Source organism: Lichenostomus cassidix, chromosome 2 (genome assembly GCF_008360975.1).
Source record: "Lichenostomus cassidix isolate B80296 chromosome 2, HeHo_3.0, whole genome shotgun sequence".
Taxonomy (NCBI): domain Eukaryota; kingdom Metazoa; phylum Chordata; class Aves; order Passeriformes; family Meliphagidae; genus Lichenostomus; species Lichenostomus cassidix.
In genome coordinates this window covers 99981483-100001972 of record NC_139482.1, presented here as the reverse complement: position 1 = coordinate 100001972, position 20490 = coordinate 99981483, and the positions used below count along the sequence as shown (strand labels likewise).

General features: G+C 39.2%; 1 protein-coding gene across 2 annotated transcripts in view; it reads right to left on the bottom strand.

Moving 5' to 3' along the window:
- Positions 1 to 306: 306 nt before the first annotated feature.
- The window catches only part of PIEZO2 (piezo type mechanosensitive ion channel component 2), a 285437-nt gene continuing 265253 nt past the window's right edge, over positions 307 to 20490 (bottom strand). For both annotated transcript variants that reach the window (XM_085052533.1, XM_085052532.1), the window contains 14 exons: positions 19978 to 20160; positions 19306 to 19558; positions 18433 to 18565; positions 17868 to 18015; positions 17540 to 17754; positions 15414 to 15572; positions 13955 to 14102; positions 11325 to 11513; positions 10807 to 10899; positions 9484 to 9656; positions 7520 to 7642; positions 5462 to 5541; positions 3910 to 4090; positions 307 to 2664 (listed from right to left, as the gene is read on the bottom strand). In XM_085052533.1, coding sequence (XP_084908659.1) covers positions 2412 to 2664; positions 3910 to 4090; positions 5462 to 5541; positions 7520 to 7642; positions 9484 to 9656; positions 10807 to 10899; positions 11325 to 11513; positions 13955 to 14102; positions 15414 to 15572; positions 17540 to 17754; positions 17868 to 18015; positions 18433 to 18565; positions 19306 to 19558; positions 19978 to 20160 — 2331 coding nt within the window. In that variant the 3' untranslated portion in view covers positions 307 to 2411. The remainder of the gene's footprint in view (positions 2665 to 3909; positions 4091 to 5461; positions 5542 to 7519; positions 7643 to 9483; positions 9657 to 10806; positions 10900 to 11324; positions 11514 to 13954; positions 14103 to 15413; positions 15573 to 17539; positions 17755 to 17867; positions 18016 to 18432; positions 18566 to 19305; positions 19559 to 19977; positions 20161 to 20490) is intronic.

Below are 20490 nucleotides of genomic sequence, written 5' to 3'. Positions count from 1 at the left end.
TGCCCAGGCCATATCCCAGGAGGGCAGCTGACACACTTGGGTTGTCACAAACCTCTCCAGAACCAGGTTTGGTGGGGTGCTCACACTTGCTGAAAGTGCACTCTATCATGTCCTCCAGGCTGTTAATAAAGATGTTAGATGGCACTGGCACCAGTACAGACCACCTGGAATGCCCCTGGAAACTGGCTGGAAACTTTATCTGACAGCTGGGCTCAAAGGATGCTCTGGTACACTTCTCACCTGTTGCAGGTAGCTACCCAGTGATTTGACTATAGGCTGTTTTAAAAATAAAAAGATAAAAAAAACAACAGAAGAATCCTTTTATTTTCAAAGTTTGATCATTCCATGAAAGAAGGAGCAGCACATTTTTGCAAAGCCCAAATAACTGTACAGCTCGTTCTGAAGACAGATTTTTCTCACCAGAAAGGAAGTGCCTGTTAAAGAGAAGGAAGCAGGAAAGGAGCCAGGACCAGCTGTGGCCAGCATGGTTCTGCTGGCTGGTACCTTTAGAAACACATGACATCCTTCACAGTTCTCCTTCCAGTGTTGGTCTCCTTAAAATCACCGAACACCCAGGTGAGGATCCATCTAACTACAAAGGAGTTTTAGCGTCCCTGGATGCTATGTCAGGGCTGCCCTGTACATTTCAATTTTCCTTCACAGGACCTATGGAAGAAATGGAGCAAAACTCTCCAGGGGGAACGCTGCCTGGATTTATGAGCAGCCACTTTTTCATTACACTTCAGAGGAAATCAGGCTGTCTTCCAGTGAGTTCCAGTCACCAAATTATTTTATTGTTACAATATCATGAAGCAATTTTTATTTTGTGCACATCAAGGTGCTCAAAATGTTAGTTTTCACAGTATAGAATGGAAGTGACAGCATTTGTCATGGAAGCACTCAGCAGAGTATGTTTCAACTTCATTTTGTTGTGCTGTTTTATGAAGTTCCGCAGTAAAATGTGCCAGCAAATTATGTTAGTTTCTTTCTGGTGATTAACTAATCATTCATATAATAAATAGCAGCTAACTACAAGAAAGAGATTTATTTGTCACAGAATTAGAAGAATGTCAAACTTTTCCCATTTCATGTAAAAAGGCAGAGGAAAAATACTTCTAAAATGACTTTGCAACATGTGCTTTATTTTAAGTCATTACTGAATCAAAACTACAAGTATACCCTTTTAATATACCCTACCCACTCAATGATTTTTTTTCTCAGCATTTTTTTTAACATGGAAAGAAACCTACATTGTAATTGTAAATTTTCATGCTACAATGTTCTCTAATGAGCCATTTGTTTCACTAATAATAGCAATTAAAAAAAAAAAAGGGCATTTTTCAAGCTCATATGTATGTCTGTATTTGGGAACTTAAAAAAAAACCCGTCTCGGATGTAAAAATGTGATTTGGAATATGTAAACATTTTCATATACCTGAAACACTGGAAGAAGAGTATCAGCTAACAGCAAAACAACAGTTGCCTCAAACCATCGAAATGGGAAAAAGCATGTCATGGGGAGCAGAGAGAAGCACACACTATTCAGTCTTTAAAGGGTTATAAGAAATGAAGTAGCTCATTAGGTCATTGAATTCACTTTCTTTTCTCATCCAATGGAAAGCAGTAATTCTGAAGAGAATGGCCCAGCAGAACACCCCATAATTCACCATAATTATTCTAGCCATTAGTTAATCTTGACGAAGTGTCAAGTTTCAGTTGCTTTTTTTTATTTTTCCTGAGAAAAGTCATTGATGTTTGGTGGAAATGTCTCCTGTGACTGTACAAATAAAATAAGGCATTTAAAGAGATTGTTACTTCTTTTCTTTTTGCTGACAGAGGCTTGTCCACAGTGTCCTTTGTACATCAAAACCTCTGCTTTTCTACAAATGGGTATGGCTAGAATGTCTCCAGTTCCCACTGTGGCCCTGGGGTGTTTGGGTGTCCTGAAGGCTCATCAGTGTCCCATTACTGTAGCTTGTAAATCAGTGATGTACAACAGCATATTGCACAATCCAAACTGTGTGGCTCCAGAAAGGATTAAGAAGGTACACTGGAGTCATCTGTGGGTTCACTCCTTTCATTTCTTTTTTAAGTTGTAATGGTCGTCTGGAAAATTAAATTAGCCAGACAAAGATGCAAACTTTTTTTGCTGATTAAATTACAAAGCAGTCCCCAGATTGTAGAGGAGTGGCACATTAAAAACAACAAATCATTCAACTTTCTTCATTGTTGATCCTTAATTTGAAAGGCAGCATGGATTCCTAAGGCCGTAGCTTCCAGGATTCCTTCAGTGAAAAATCATTGCTACCCAGCTATAAAAGGCTTAGCTCTTGAGAGAATATTGTGCTTTTTTATTTTTCCTTTAAAATTCAGATTAGACCAACTTGATTTGCAGTGTGAAACCAAAGAGATCAATTAGTTTTTTCCCTAGTCCACTTGATCATAGTCTCTGGTGAGCGATACAGGAATATTAGTTTGGCGTACAGGTCTTCTTCTAGTTCCAGTTCTCCGGTCTCTCGCACTAGGAAAATGTCAGTACACAGCTTCAGGATTCGGTCTACGTTGGGTAGCTCCTCAAACATGATGGAGTGAGAGATCCCACTGAAAAATTCACGGACAAACTTCCCTATCACGAGGACAACTGAGGCATATAGTCCCATAATGCTGAAAAGAAAGAAAGGAAGAGTTCAAATTGTGCCTTTTAAAAGGACACCTAAGTGTGAGGAAGCTCATCTGCATGGCTAAGTGTAGTTTGTCAGCAGGGTGAACATTAATTTCTAATGTTTCTGCTGTGCTGCAGGATGGAAGGAAATAAGATGTCATTGAACACCACTACTGCAGAGCAGAAAGGCCTTGCGAAGTGAGGGCCTTGCTGCCTTTGTAAAATCCTTGCTCACTTCTGTTACTTTGGCCAACTAGAAAAGCATTCTGGGAATGACTCAGCTAAACTAGAGGTGAAAAACAAGTTACATCATTGTAAAACAATTATTAGGACCAATAAGTCTCACACCGTGGGGCTAGTAGTTGGTTACACCTGATGCCTGTTCTTATTGTGGTCTATGGTAGTTGGTTAAGTACATTTGTTGTGCCTCACAAGTATGGAAACTCGTAACAAACTAGCAGTTTAAGAACCCTAGATTTTTGCACCAAAGTCTCTTCGCCATACCATTATGCAGATCTTGTGCTTAATGCCACACACCACACAAATCTGGAATAATAAACAGCTGAGACTGCTGACTTAAATTGTTTAGCCCCAGTTGCTGATGGTCTGATGTCCTGCCTGCTACAGCTTGGAAGTCACAATGGGAAGACTGACAGCAGCAGGCTGCTAAAGGCAAATAATCTGTCAGGTATCATATGTAATATTTTTTATTAAGGTATATGTGACTGGTGACAAACTAACATTTACCCCGTTTAACAGTCCCCCCTGACAATCCTTCTATGGGGACTTCTCCAAAATCATAACAGAAGGGTATATCTCTTGGGAATGCTTAGTCTCCTGCCTTCCTCTGTCTGTAGAGACATATTTCATAAGTCTTTCACATGCAGGGTTGTGGCTACAAGATTGGGAAGGTCACCAAAACCAGGCAGAGTTTGGGCAGAACTTGACTTGCACCTAAACTAGCATATTTTGAATTATTTCATTTCAATAGGAAACTGTTGTGAAGGGTGCTTGTTTTTATTCCCACTGGGGAGCAGTTATCAGGGGTAATATCAACCTTGCAAATATGAACCCTTCTCTAGATAGTAGACATGGATTTGAAAATCTCACAAAACACCTTTTCAAAATGTTGTAATGTTCAAACACTACAACAGTGAAAAAGAAATAATTCCCCCCAAATCAGCAAACAAAATCACTTCCACTTCTCTCTTATCTACTTTATTAAATTTTATGTAAAGATTTCTTACCCATAACCAGCCAAGAATCCAAGGCTTGGTGGACTGACTTTATCACTGAATATGTAGAGTTCAAGACTCTCTTGGGATGTTTTGTGTCTTTTTCCAAGCTGATTCAAAACCCACCACTCACGAACTCCATCTTTAGATTCATTTTTTACCAGGGAAACTGTAATATTTTCCCACTTGCAGTCTATTGAAAAAAGAAGTGTTATTATATATACACCAAGAATTGCAAAAATCAAACTGTTTTGAGACAGATACTTCAAACATCTGCATTATAAAATGACTGAGCAATGCAGAAACAAAGTTCTGCTAAACTCGATTTTACATGATTTCTGTAACATAAATTATAGATAACAATTTATATTAATAATTTAATAATAACTGTATATAAAAGTATAAAACCCAGAGTTCTATGTTTTTTCTTCTGCAAATCTCATCTGAATCTGCATTAAATAAATTGTTTCACCTACATTTTCTTCTGTACAACTGTCAAATTTTGTGTTTTTCAGGCAAAAATATCAATAGTGCTCATCATGTCTGCATTTCAGGCCTAGAGAAACACATTTAACCTGGAAGGATAGCAGTAGCTTCTGCATCTCAAAGTGAAACTATCACTGTAAACCCTTTATGTCTTGATATAAAAGGTATTATTCTCTTGTATCAAAAAAGGATACTATCCTGTTTTATGCAAACTGATCGCACAGACAGGAGAGGAACTCTTGTCCTCCTGAGTATACATTAGCAGTGTATACATTAAAGCCCTTCCAAATAATCTCAGATTAAATACTTGACCAATGACAATGAAGCACTCGTAACTTATTGCTACTCAGAGAACTGGGTTCAGTCTCAAGAATTGTTTTTCCCAATGAATCTAATCACTGAACCTGGGCAGGAACATACTATGTAACACTACTACTATTACACTGAAACCCAAAATTTAGCTTCTGTTGAGAAAGATGCTCTTGGATAAAGACTTTTTCCTACCCTTCCAACCCAACAGGTTTTTCACACGTTCATATGTGCATGTGTTCACATATTCTGTATGTCTGTGAGTACCTGTATGGATTCTGATCGGGAAATAGAATTCTGAAATTCAATGATTTATCTAATGTGGATTCTTTGCAGCCAATAAGGAAGGAACAGCTTAAAAAAATAAATAATGCAGTGTCATTACTTAAGCTGAGGAGTGGCATTTGCAGACATGCAGCACTACTGACTGTTCACAGTAAGGCAGCAGGAAGATGTGGAGAAAGGAAACTTGTGATCACTTACACATAGAACAAAGGAAAACAGTTCCTAAAGCAGACTTTAGAAAGGGGACAGGCTTTATCCTTAGGCTCCTTACTGTTAAATCCAAAGCTAAAATACATCCAGATGCATTTTCTGCCTTACACTCTTATTACTTTATCTCTCCTCAAGCTTGCAGACACCAAGTAGAAACCATTTTAAGCGCATTTCAGACTGAGGCACCCCATAACAGCTCAGTGAATGTACAAGTGTGAGTGCTGCCTTGCACTTCTTTAATCCATACCCTGTTTTCCATGGTGTGGACACATACCTGTCAATAGCTGCTTTATGGGTTTTGCCAGAGAATCACTAGGAGCCTTGATGTAGTATGGGTACACTTCCTCTAATGTTCTGGAAAAAAAAGAGAAAGCAAATATTTCATATTTTTATACCTCTAAAATAATTTAGAAATACCTAACAGTGCTACACAGGGTTCACAGTAATTCTTGGCTTAAATTATGACTTTATAGTGTTCAGATGTCACATCTGAAAATTAGCTGGATTTTTCAGCTATGTTCTGTCAGAACTTCAGCAGAGAGTTCCATCCATAATGTCACCATTCACACACCATCAATTCCACATACCTGGGGCACGTGTGTTTGCAAGGAATGTTGACTTTATATTTTGTTTCCCTTTGTATAAAAACTGCTTTTATAGTCAGCTGTAAAGTCATGAATAAAGGCAGCACATCACCAGTAGTAAACAAATGAGAAAAATATGTAGCTAGAGAAATACATGGTGAGCACAGATATTACCTCAGAATTGCAATGTCTTTCAATAGTAACATCTGAAAAGAGTAAGAATTTTTGCCAGAATTTTTAACTGGGAAATATTTCCAGTTTTTAGGAGGATTCCAAACTTAGAAAGAAAGATATTTGGAAAAGTTCTTCCATGGAACTCATCTCAAGTGGGAATAAATTACCAGTATTTAGAAGGAGATACATTTCATTAAAAGCAGGGACACTGTCCTAACATTTTCCTCAAATGACTGAAAAGCTCCAGGGAAGAGGAGCTCCCAGAGAAGTCCTGTGACATCTGTCTACATTGCATAAACCAGGCTGAGGAAGAACAAGAGTGGCCAATTGAAAATCCCTTCTGATCACTCCAGCAGGTCCAAAATAAGGTAAGAGCTCAACAGCTAAATTGTCCCAGGAAAGGTGGTGGCAGAAAGATGCTGAAGTATCTGAATGACTAATAACTGCCACAACCTTTTTTCCTTTATGACCAACTAAAAAAAGCTTTAATGTACAAAATTAATGCAAGACAGGCAAATGTAGCTATATATTTTATATTACTGCTTGCCTCCTGCAAAGAGAGAATTATGAATTAATTACTTTTTCCCACAAATCAGAAAAATGTACCCTCTGTAGCCCTACATCTTAGAAAATATTGCTGTATCTTCACACAGCAGAGTAGAGGGATCAAGTATTTTTTAAGTGCAATGATCACATGTGCAATAGCAGTCTGTTTGGATGTAAAAATATGTGTAGGTGCAGAAAAACAGCTGTGCACAGAAAGGCCAAATCTAATTTCTGCCTACTAACAGATAAGAACATCTCAGAGTTTTCACAATCCCAGTTGGTCTCAGCTTAAACTTTTCAACTCTTGTAGCCACAAATCAAATCAAGTGGCCTTCAGGGATGATGTGTTGGCTTAGCAGTACTTAGAAACTACTGCTGTAATGTAATCCCCAGTGAGAAGGCAGAAGAGGAAGAGCCAGACTATTTTCAAATCTGAAAGGAGGCACCACTGCTGTTAATGCTATAAGGCTATATCCTTAGAATAATGTTTTATATTCATATGAAGAGCATGCCTTGTGAATTTCCATCACAGGAAGAGATCTGATGTCAGAAACGACTGCAGATGTTAACCTTTGACCACAGTGATTTAACACTTCCTTGCCAGTCCAGTACTGTTCAAGAGTAGCAACATGAAATACAGTCTGGATGGTTATTTAGAACAAAAGAAATCGTCAATCCAACAGCCTCAGACCAAGTTGAACTGATGTAACTCAAAGGTGAGTTGAACTTTGAATATACTGTAATGAACTTGTGCTTATCCAATAAATCGAAGACAAGTTACTAGTAGCTTCACCATGCTTGTTGTTGATGATCCAGTGTTCATGGTCATCTCAGCCTACATTTACAATGGGAAACAAGGTTTTTAGCTTCAGTATTACTATTACTTGGCTTCAATGCTGTTATTATTCTGATATTAGAGGGGGATAGATGGGCAGACAAATGAAACAGTTGCACAAGATTGACCTCCTTAGGAAATCAGGCTTCAAAAGGGAAAGTTTGCATATAAATAGAAAAAGAAAATAACTTACACCTTTTTCAGATGTGGTGTCTTTCCCTCCATCATTGTAGCGATTTCCAATCTGGTATGTTCTTTTAGTGAAAAGGTAAGTTTATCTGATGCTATTTCAGCTTTGGCACCAAGGGAGAGATTTCTGTTGTAAGTAAAAGGGAAAACACATTGACAACCTACAATGAGAGCACAACCTAAGCATTCACTTGCTGAATGCAAGAGCTGGTTGTCTAACTAGTCTAGCTGCACTGACCACGGCAATTCTAGTCTGTGATAAAGCATCATGCTACCTGTACCTGAGATGGGGTGTTTTTTTCAAAGAGGATATGTAGCAGCTTTAAAGGTGTGTGTGTTTCTAACTGACTATGCCTTTGCATGTATTACAGGACAAGGATGACAGATTAATGTCATTTTGCTCTGACTTCAGGCAACGGGAACATTCGGTGCCAGGACAGCTAAGGATATTGCAGTCAGCCACAGCTTGCCACCTCAGCCCTGGAGAAACATGTGTCTGACAGACTGACAGCACCTCCTTGCCTTGCCCCCAGGCTTCACACGAGCTGCAGAACATGACTGGGGCATGATCAGCTTTTGCACAATGCTGTAGGCTATGCCCATGCAGCAGCTGGGTGAGGCAGCTCCTGGGGGCTGCAGAGAAACACCCCTGGCCAGTGATGTGCAAAGGCAGAAAATGTGTATGCATCCTCAGTGACACAACAGGCCCATTTTACTGCTGCTTGTGGCCTCCTGGCCCAGATGAAAGGCAGCAGTTAAGCAGGAGGTCACTGTGGTAAGTCTATAACACTTTCAGTCAGTCATTCATGGTCACAGTGTAATCCACAAGATACAATTTGAGGGTGAAAAAGGTCTCTTGCTACTAGTTTATGAGCACTTGTAGCTATTAAAGCATATGGACAAACTGAGTAGCAGTACTAAAAATTAATATAAGGTTCCAAAATGATGGAGTGATATAATTCACTAGCTAATAGTCTGTGCTTCCAGGAAAGTGGGTGGGGGTGTGTGTGTAAAATAAAGTTGAATTGAGGGTGCAGATTCATTACAAGCCTTTTTTTACATTACATTTTTACATTACAAGACTGTGGAAGAACTGACCCATCATGTTCAGAGCTCCCACAGTGATTCAGCTGACCTGCTTATAGTGCATAATCTTTTCTTATAACAATGCAGCTCCTACTTCCAACAAAACATGTAAATACTGGAGCTGCAAAGGAACTTAATTTCCATGGAGGGATGATTTAACTCCAATTTAATCCAGCAATCTACAGGAATCTCAGCTGGCAGACAGTAGCCAGCAAATGACTTTGGTGACTGGGTGTGCTCTAGCCTGCGTTCAACAAATTTATATTCTAGGCTGTCTCTTTCAAAAACTTCATGGTAAAGTTAGTTCACTTGGGCCAAAGGAATCTCAAGTGAACAGACAAAGGTCTCAACAAAATGGATCTGTGCCTTTGTCATGGTATTTGCACAAAAAAATAGTTTATGTCAGTTCCAAACTCCCTTAATAAGAGGACTGAGAACTTCTGTTTTTATTTGCTCATAGGTTTTATGCCTTAATTAGGTCTAAGTTTTCACTTTCCATAAATGCTGACGAGATTGTTGTTAAGGGCAGTTCATGTGAACATCTCTGTGTAAAACTGGCTAGAATTTTCTTACTTTTTCTTCCTTCTTGTCAAGTCCAGTTGAAAATTCCACCTTGACATTTTAAATAATCTACTTGGTAGTAGCTCCACTTCTTTATTTTTTGGGAATTTCAGGCAACAAATGTTTCCCTGGGTAACAAAAGTGACTTCTCTCTGTCTCTCTCCCTGAGACACTCAGTTTTTTCTCTGCCATACAATAGAATTTGCTGAAAAACTAAAGCAAAAATGCAGTGCAGAACTGTTCTACTGAGTGAATGTTTGGCAAATCCATTCACTCCATACAAGGTGATCCATTCACCTTATAACAGCTTTGTTTAATTACCTCTGAATGGTCCATGAAATAACTACTCTGAAATCAGCTGTAGTGTCTTTAAGTCCCTGTATCATTTTCTGTCTACTGGGAGGGCTGATGGTCCATAAAGAGTTTGAATTTCCTTCTAGATCGGCTCGAGTTATATCTTCTCTTCCATAGCCCTCTAGAAATTGCAAAGCAGCCTGTAGGTGCAGGAGAAGAAAATTACAGTGCAGTTACATTCACAAGACACAGAGCCACATTTTCCAGTCAGACAGAATTGTGAATGTTTGATTAATTGTAAGCGCATGGATGTGCACTGATTGTTTTCCTCAGGTACCGACTGGGGCTTGAGATAGGAAGGGGAATCAACAAAGTACAGCCAAGCTAAAAAGGCAAAACAAAAGTGGCCTCATTGTTTGATGTCTATGTTGGCCAAAGTGAGTCTGAAAATTCATGAAGTAAACTCTGGAGAGTCTATTTAAACTCAAGTTAAAATTTGACTCTGTCTTTTGTTAAGTATCTTTCTGCATAGGAAAGTGTCTGCAAAGGATAAAGGAACTTGAATCTTCTAACTTCCAAATGGATCTAGGTTACATTATTAGAGCTGTTATACATGGGCTATTTGGTGGGATCTAATATCAAATTCTAATATCAAATTCTAATATCAAATTCTTGAACGGGCTAGTAGCAAGCACTTCTTTTAAAGTTGTATCTGATCAAATGCCAATTACTTTAGCAATGCAACAGCTCCTACTAATAACTAGCCTTTTCCCTATAGAAACTTGGGAAAATTGTGCATGTTGCTCCATGAAACATGAGGCTATGCTTACATGCTTATGTTTTGACATTTTAATGTTTTGACATTTTAATGTCAAAACATTTCTAGGCTATGCACACTTCCTTTTGATAGTACCATCACTCCTCACTGGGAGGTGAAAGATGTGTGTGCTCTAGGAAGGAGCATGGGGCTCAAAAGAGTATAAGACACTGACATATCCCCATAGAATGTTTTTTTTTTGGCAGTGCACAAACAGCATCACAACTCCTGAAGGTCTGTGTTATTTAGAGGGGAGGGTTTTATTCAGACAACAGGACAACCAGGGTTTCTACCTTCCAGGATTTTGTGCAAAGATGTCTGCTTTAATGGTAACTTGTCTCACCATAACCCAGCCCTGTCCTGGCAAATGATACGTCTGAACTTTTATTCATGCAAATCCTCTTTATAGAAATATCTTTCAGTTGATGGCAGCACTAATGACCACTTGTATCTACACAAACAAAACTCACAAAAGGCCTTCATGGAAACATGCACACATTTTTATAAAATGAAGTATTCTACATTTCACTTACAGTGTTACCCCTATACGTTTTCAGAATATCATTGAACTCATGTGGCTCCAAATCCATGAGCTGATTCTGCTGAGCACTCATGGTAAAAATAGGCTGGGAAACAAAAGAACACACACTTATCACATTTACTTCACATTGGCTGCTACATCACAGTCCAAGACAATTATGGCACTCAATTCAACAGGAGAAGGTTATAATCTCATTCCACTGAGATGCAAGCTATCTACAATTATATCAACCATGTGGACCTGTAGGCAGTTATCTGAGTATACCTGGTGTAGGATAATTTATTCGGTTTCCACCGCCAGTAGATTCTGGTTTTAACTTGAAAATGAAGATAATATTTTACATCAGTGATAAACTAACATGTTTTTAAACCCCAAAGGGATCATTTTTGGAAGCTTACCAGATACCTTGCATAAAGCAGGAGAGTTCAATTCAATGAAAGGAAGAAGAAATAGCACAAGGAAATACAGTGCAAAAAACGGGGTTTGCTTTTAGTGTTTCTTCTTTTTTACCTGATAACCTCCTAGAGTTATTGTGATTGATACATCTAGAGGCTTGTTGGTGATGCCTGCAACAGATTTGATTAAAGACATGAAGAGCAGTGGGAACCAGACAATACAAATCAGCAAGACGATAATCATGCCACCCATTCCATACTTCACAACTTTCTTTTTCTTCTGGCCTCTTGGTTGGGGATATCTCTGCAAAAGCAAATAGCAATATGGTAACATCTCTTCGATCAGATGTGCACTTCATATGATTTGATGGGTGAATATATAATGATCTCAAGGCTTCCAATCTCTTGTGGTAATTTGCTACCCCATGTGAGGCCACTATTTGGAGATTTTTTTAGCCAAACCTGCACAGACACCTGATTTCTGATGACAACAGACAAAAGTGACAAATGAACCCAAATCAAGTGCGTGCCCAGGGTGAAAAACATTGCAAACCTCTGTGATTTTGATTATTGACAAACATAAAGAAGGAAGAAATTAGGTAAGATAATTTTTTTTTGTCTAAGTGCAAGCATGAACTCACAAGAACAAAATATAAAATAATAGCAAAAACAGTGATACAGCAATTTGTTCCAAAAACTGCTATTGTGAAGGACCCACTTTCTTGTATTTGCACTTCCAAAGTGTTTTGAGATAAAACTCCTTAAGGCAGACTTCCTCTCATAGATCTTGAAATGCTGCAAAGTGTATATTGTGGGGGACTGGGGGAGCAGGAAAACTGTTTGACATACACAATTAGTAAGACTCTCTTATATTGCACTGCCTACACATTCATTTCTCACCTCACTTACAGTATTTCTAAGAGTTCACAGGCTTAATCCAATTTGTTTCTAGTGAATTCCACACCAACTGCAAGTGACTAATGTTAAAATTTAGTTGCTGTTCCTAAAACCTTGATACTGCTGATGTAACATGCTTCTCTTTCTTAGCTTCTGAGGTCAGAAGAGACTTTTTCTTCTCCTGTCAATGCAGATCACGGCATGTCTGTTCTGCCTGTAATTCCTGTCCTCTGTTACTTGCTTCATGACTGAATACTCTTAATACTTTCACCATCCTGTAAAATGTCTTACTTTCACTGTAATTTATTTTGGTGTGATTCTCTTACAGGATATAACTCTACGATGTTTAGTACCCTGTCCTCCATGCACTGCACACCACATGTGCCAAATAAAGATGCACTGTACTGCACCACACCTCAAACACACCAGGAATCTGGCTTTCAGGAAATTGTTCTTGCTTTGCAACATGAATCCATAAAGCCCTATGAGAATATTAAATTTGTAATCCAATGCTATATTTCAAACCAATTATTTACTTTTCAAAAGCAGTGTATCAAGTAATTTGTCTCGTGCTACACAATACTGTTTTCATTAAAATATCATATCAAGATCAGCAGGGGTATATTATTTGTCTGAAGTAGATTACTTCAGGCACCTTTAATGAAATTACAGAACATCTCAAGAAGCTTTAGCAGTCCAAATACTTAGGCATGCCACTCAGTGAGAGAAAGAGAGACAGAGAGAGAACGAAAGTACTTTGAACAACACTCATAAAACCATGACACAGTTATTTTGCTGCATGGCATTAGCACACACACACCAGCTTAGACATGGAAATCTTCCCACGTCAGATCCCTGCCACACATAATTGTAACCTAAAAAAAAAGTGGCAAGATGGAGAGTCAAAGTAGAACCAGGTTATTACTTCTCTGACTCCTGAAGTTCTTCAGAAGTCCTTCCACTCATGGCAGAAGTGGGAGTCATAGAGAAAAAGCCTGTATGCAAGACTTGTGTGCACTTTAGCTCTGAGTTAATCTAAGTGACATACTTGGAAAGTAACTGCCATTAAGAGACAGGATTATAATAAAAGTAGAAATACGTCAGTAACACTTAAAAATAAATCCGTTTCAATGCAGATGTAGAATTTCTGACTGGTTTGGTCACTCTTAAAATAATGTTTAATTTCTTTTTCAAATTGGCAAAATAAGCAAGCATATGGTTGCAATCTTTATAGCAGTTATAAAGAATCCAGAATTTGTAAATTTAATTTGAACTGAAGCTTAAATGATTTAAAGAGACTGAAATTTCAGTGAGACAAATGGTGGGTTTATCTGGCCTGCAGTTCAGTTCTGGATGTTCAGGGACTCTCCTGAGATAAAGGAGCCAGCTGAGTTCCCTCTGCAGTTGCACAAACCCAGTGTCCCTGGGACCTACACTATGGGGCATGAGCTCTTCTTTCTAGTGACCTTTCTCCTCAGCTGCAGTTTCCCTGCTACCCTAGATTACTCATTTAGTGGTGTGCGAGGCTGTGTGAATACCAGGACTTCCCAGCCCAGCTTGAAACCCAAGCATGCAATTAAGCCAGCAGGCACATGCTTGTGGAGTTCATGTTAATGGTGGAAAAATCAGCTGAGCACAAAAGAGAAGGCATTTGAAGTTTCACTCATGGTGGCTGCCAGCTAATGTAAAGTACCCAACAGTCTGAATATTTCTGAACATAAGTGCCAGGTACATCTCTAACAAAATTTTTATGGTGGATTTCCAATTTATTTAGGGACTTGTGATTATTTATCTTCCCTTCAGCGTGGGGGAGAGAAGGCCTGGATTGCTCATATGGGGTTTCCTTACTTTTTCTGACTCTCGCCAACACTTCAGGATGAATATATGAGCATAGATATCTTCAACACAGATCCAGCTGGAAAGACTGAGAGTGGTATCTGTCCAAACCCAGTCCATTACTGCTCTCAGTTCAGTCAAAAATGGAACTAGGCGGAACCTGAAGGGAGACCACAGCAGACAACTCATCAGAAACAGAGGCATCACATCAAACAAGCTCAGCAGGTGTATATATGACGAGAGGGAGAATTAAGATAACATGAAAAGACCTTAATGGGGGATTTTTTAAATACAAATACAATCACATCCTGAAATTCCCATAGCTCATGTTCCTCTAGATCTCCTTGTCAGGCCATAAACATGCTTTTGCATCATTTTGTCAAATAATTGTGATTGAGCCACTGATGGAATAGTACATGACTTTCCTGTATCCCTAAATTCCTCTGACCTGGGAGTGGAGGACGTTTTCCACAGGATGGTGGGATGTTTTATACATCCTTACAGCAAGTGGTGCATGGCATCTTTGCAGTAAGTGGGCAGCCATCAGCCACATGTGGAACTGAGCTTTGTGACTCAGGATTAAGCAGCAAAAGAAGGTGGAAATCAACAGGAAATCAGAATACACAGAGCAGCTGTTCAAAGTGCATAATTTCCTTTCCTGGCCCACATTTTCCTGATCAGCCAGGTCTCAAAGAATATTTGATGTGTGGAAAGCTTTCTTCTGTAACTTTTCCTTGGAATGCAAGAAGCCCATGTTACAAATACTGTGAAAAGACTGAAATTATTCCAGTTTTTCTGTGGAATACATACATGCTTCAAACTGGCTTAATCACAAGACCACTGTAACAGTGTAAGTGGTCTGCCTGCATAAGATCACCTTTCACTCTGAGGTGACACTGTGCCTGTTCCTTGCACTAACACTCCAAACTCCTGGAGAGCTTCAAATATGCAGCACTTCTCAAAGCAAACATTTATTTTTGTGCTTATTTTTTCGTTCTTATTTCTCAGGCATATTGTCTTTCACTCTGTTCCTTTCACCTGCTGAGGTAGAGCCTGTAGACCTGCTCCAAAAGTCTCTTTGGGATTTGACACCTTACTGCTTTTTAGGACTGCAGAACTAATAACATTACATGTATTCTAGCACAATGTGTAGCCCTTATTTCTGTTCACAACAGTGATTTCTCAGAAGTGTTAAAAATATCTCTTTCACGGGGGACTGAATGGCTAAATGGGGTATCAGGCTTCTGGTTTCAGATTGGGAGATGGAGTTTTATGAAGTTTGCCTTCCAGAAATAGATTTTTCTTTTTTCTTGTGGACTACAGGGGACATATGACACATACAGAGTGTGCTGTGCAAAATTTACTGTCTTATTTCCAGCAGCCTGTGAAGAAAAGTCATGAATAGCCCCAGCATTTCACTATAACAGATCCTTATTACACAAGAGAAAGAAGGCAATAAGTTTATGCTTACCCTTGAAATAAGAAGAGGTTGACATAGTTATAACTTTTTGTGAGGAAGTTGCCAAGAACACGAGTCGGATATCCGCAGCGTATCTGATAAGCTGATAAGCCAAAATAAACACATTTCACAAAATACCAGAGCTGGGCAACTGTGTTCTGGCTAAATTTCCTGTAAAGGAAAAGATAGATAAAGGAAAATGATGAGCTTTGTATCTATGACCAAATTAGCTTGAAACACTTTTTGCTCCTGGCAGTTTCCCTTCCTGAGGTCCTGTGAAAAGCCCTTGGTTTCTGACCCCACAGCAGGGTTAAAACAGTACTGGAAAAACACTGAATGAGAAAGTCTACAACCAGCATCCAATGCCACCTCAGGGTCCCAGGGGAGAGGCTGGGAATAGGCTCCCCAAAGAGTGAGGGCTTTGGGCAGTGCCCTCTCTCTCTCTGGATGGTGGAGTTCCCTTGCTGCCCAACACAGACTATTCTTCCTCAGCCCCCATGATGGCACAACCCTCTGTGAGCCCTGGGTAGGGGCTGAATCAAGGCAGCTTTAGTGGCTATTTGTGTTCATGGCAGCACCTCACACAGGAATTTAAGATGGAATGACCTCTGAAAATATTTTGCACCCTTCCCTGCTTGACTTTTCTTCCAACAAATAGTTCAGAAACCTGAGTTTTGTATGTCTGTGAAAATGGAGATCCCACAACCTGTCTGAGGAACCTGCTCCAGTGTTCAGCAACAGGCAAGAGCTTCCACCATATTTAACTGGAATTTCTCTTTTTTTTTCCAACTTGTGCCCTCTTGTCCTGTCTGAAAACAGCTTAGCTTCTTCTCAATGCCCTATGAATAGGCAGCTGGAGACAGCTCTTCACTTTCCACTTTCTCTTCTCCAGACTGAACTAACCCTCAGCCTCTCCTCACATGTGCCATTTCTGGTTGCTGTTCAATAGCAAAGTGGAACTGCAGCAGATGTCTCATGGCAGACATGATTCGTCAGCCAGCCATAATCCAATATTTTCAATTAAATCCTGCAGAATTATTTTCATTAAGAAATTCGCAGAGGTTTCTATGACTCAGTCTGGTTTAGAATGAATACAGGATGTTTCAGATGCAGATTTGAGATTAACAACTTGATATAGATTTCCCAAAAGCACACAATCAAAATGATTTTATTATTTTATTTCATAACAATTGTCAGTGTGCAGTAGAGAAGAAATTAATTTTAAAAAGGTATCTTTTTTTTTCAAATTTGGGCACAATTGCTACTGCATTGAGGAAAAAGAAAACATTTGTTTTTGAGAGAGAGTGAGACCTTTCAGTCTTTCTTTACACTATGCACCTATTTTGTTTTTCCCAGTTAAATAACTTGACGGTTAATGAAGTGCAATGTGCCCAGGTGACACATTCAATTTCCATGTACATTCAATGGAGTTAGGGAAATACTTCAAGGCAACTTAAAGTAGGAAGAGGAGAGTGAGCCAAACACTAAGGAGAGAATCTTAACACCTCTGCACTGCAGACAGAGGTGGCAAGTGCCTTGAGCCATGAAATGAGAAATGTTAATTTGGGAGTGAGCCTGACCAGGCATGTGACACAAAATTTCATGCAGTGGGTGACCACCTCCATCTCCAGAGCCAAGTGGCAGGACCACGGGAGGAGAAATTTGCTTTTCAGAGCAGACACATATTTTAGACATTGCTCAGTTTAAGGAGATTTAAATCCATGGTTCACATGTTTCAGGAAAGTGCTCAATTGTAAGTTACTCTGAGAGAGACATTTTCTACTTACTCTTCTAAATCAACATGCAGCAGTCTTGGGAACAGGGAATTGGATCAGAGGCCAACATTGTCTCAGCTGAAGGCTCTAATCACTCAATTACAGGCAATTTCTCTTTCACCTGCTTGCATTTTGGCTGAAATTGAGAATATTTCTGTACATATATAACTAATTCTTCCTCAAACTTATATTGGCCACAGTTACGGCCGTGGAAATGCATTCCAACATTCTGCTCAGAAATGAGACGAAGAAGAAACTTGTTCATGTTTCCAAAGCCTAGCTATAAACATCTCAAATTTAAATACAAACAACTTGGTAGAGCATCAGTATTCAACCCATATTGTTTGTTTATAAGGGTTATACCTTTCTGTTACTCCAGGCAAGATAAAGAACATCCAGAAATGTATCCCGAAAACAAGGATGACCTGGAAGATGACTTTTCCCATGACAGTCTTTTTGAGGTACAGTGCTCGATCTACCACCATGGTACCAAACTGAATGAGCACCATCACCAAAAATGCCTCTGGGACCTGGTCCTCTGATAGTGAAGAGGTGATATCTGCTGCAGCAGAGTGTTTCTGAAAAGCAAAATATAAGAGTGGTCAAGGAAAAAGGACACTTGCATGATATTTAGCATCTACAACATGCAAATCCTGCTGAGGATTTACAGCTAGATGCCTCTGTGACATACCCCAAAAGCCCAAAATCCAAACACAATGATGATGAAGTCCACTGTATCTGCGAGGAACATCAGCACGTACACATCAGTCACTGCACTGTAGTCTGGATGAATAAGGTTGTAGAAAAACTGTCTGATGGGCACATACACCTGGAGAGTCCTAAAACAACATAGACCACAATGTGATTTAATAACACATAACTTGCACTGAAGAAAGTAAAGGCTGAGTGTGGTAGGATTAATATTTTTAAAGATATCTAAGATCTACTCTGACAACCTTCACAGGATTTCAGAGATACCAGTCCTTTGTTCTGATTGCTTCTAAACCACTGTATTTGAATTTTTTCAGTAGAAATATATATAGCCAACCAAGGTCACATGGGATATTTAGCTTTTTTTTCAGGCAGATGCTTTTTGAACCACTGCTGATTTTTCTGATGTTCAGCTGGTGGGACATCTGCATACAATGAACACTTGAATTAACAGCAGTAGTAGCCTGCTTCCTTTAAAATGCTGGCTTACTGCTTTACTGTTTGGAACCTCCCCCCAAACCCGTTCTACTCCTCATATTGCTCACTTTTTAATTGTAAAGGCCTTGGCTTTGATCATTTGTTCTCGAAACTTTTCCATGAGAAGCTCTTTTCTAGATTTTTGCTTGATGCTTAACACACTGCTTCCCTTCTGACTGCTGTTTCGTGTACTGGTACTTCCTGGAAAAAAGGGGAGGGGAAGAGAAGTCAGTTCAAAAGAAAAAGTTAAATACTAGAGCTAGAAAGTAATAAATCTTGAGATTTCCATCCCATATGACTCTCACATTTGAAAGAAGCTTTGAAATGAATTCTGTTTTTTTTCCTGCCAGTATGATAAAATCTTGAGAGCATTCAGTAAAGGTTTAATCACTGGCAGATCAAAACTTGATTAATAACTATAAAAGGAGAAGACTAGCCATAAAAGCAAGTATTTGATTGATCTGATTCAGTCATCTCAATTAGTCATACATACATTTAGTCTAGAGTACCCCTGCCCTTTTTACAAGATGGGACATGTAATCTGTTTCAATATACCTAATAAAAACTTTTTCTCAGTTTAAATGTCTACAAATGTAGATATGAAAAATACATATGCCTTGCATTCTTTCTAGCTGGAGATTATGCTGGACCAGAATAACTGGATATGGTCCACACTGAGCATTCCTTTCCCAGCTTTTGGATAATGTAATTTTAAAAACATAATGAATCACAAAGTATGGCTCTCTGTTTGAACTTTAGGAAGGCTTGGAGTGTGTTCAAACATGAAGATACATTGGTTCATATCCTATATCATCACTGAGAAGCAGCAGCATTCAGTAGCCCCTGGGAGCTCCTCAGCAACCAGCCCACGGTTTCAGCAGAATGACCCTACAGGAAATAAACATCTGTCCTTCAAATCCCAGAAATGCCACGACATTTACCTCTCTTAGATCTGTGTGAGGAGAAGCTGGACCTGTGAGAAAGCTGGGATATGCTGCTAGAACTCTTCCTCCTGATGGCAGTCTGCTGCTCGGGGAAGTGGACATGGATGGACTCCACTGATGCAGCAAGATTGACTGATTTCAAAGAGGCAGAGGAGTCTCTCCTGCCTCCTGTCAGAGAGAGCTCATCATCAGTATCCTCTTTATTACTGGAGCTGTCTCCTTTCTCATCCTCATCCCACAATCCGTGGCACTAGTGCAAAAATAAGAAGAGAACATATCAAGCCTGTATTTCTGTCACAGTATTTATCACTGAGGCATTGCTCAGTTCAGTTCATGTGTTCACAAGGGACAAGACGAATTCAGTGTGTTGGGATATAATAGCATCACTTAGGTTGCAGAAGTTCTTCAAGATCATCACTTCAACTGATAACCCAGCACTGCAAAGTCCACCAGTAAACCACAGCCCTCAGTGACACATCTAGATGTCTTTCAAACACTTCCAGGGATGGTGACTCAACCACTTCCCTGGGCAGCCACTTAAAATGCTGCTTTCGTGGAAGAAATTTTTACTGATATCCAAATGAATGACTTTCTTATATCACACAAGTGACTTAAAAATTAAAACTAAAAATGAAATTTAAAATAAGAAACTGCTTGAACCCAGATTACCTTTAAAATGGATCTGTGGAAGAATAAAGCAAGAAGCTGAACAAGATCATAGTGCACGTAACCCTCTTTCTTCTCAATGCCAATAATATTGGGTGGATGGTAAGGTTTATCTTTTGTGTAATCCACGTGTTTATTCCAAGGAAAGAAGCCAAACTGGAAAAAGTACTTGATGACAATGGCCACCTGTTCAGAAACACAACACACTTGGGGTGTTTTATAAGCATGTCAGATATAATAGCCTCATGACAGTAAGAGGGATAAAATGTAACTACTTCGTCAGTTTTATGAGAACATAAACAAGCATATTCATTACTACAGAGGATAACACTTCACAATTCTTCAGAAATAAAGTCAATCAATATTCACCAACAGATGGTACTCAGTGGCACTTGAGATACCCCAAGCAGTGAATACTGTCTCTTGATTAACAATTACATAGCAACAATTTGCAAATGGTCTGTTCTTGTGAGAACTGCTTTACATGCCAGGAATGATATTGCTCATTGCAATGGA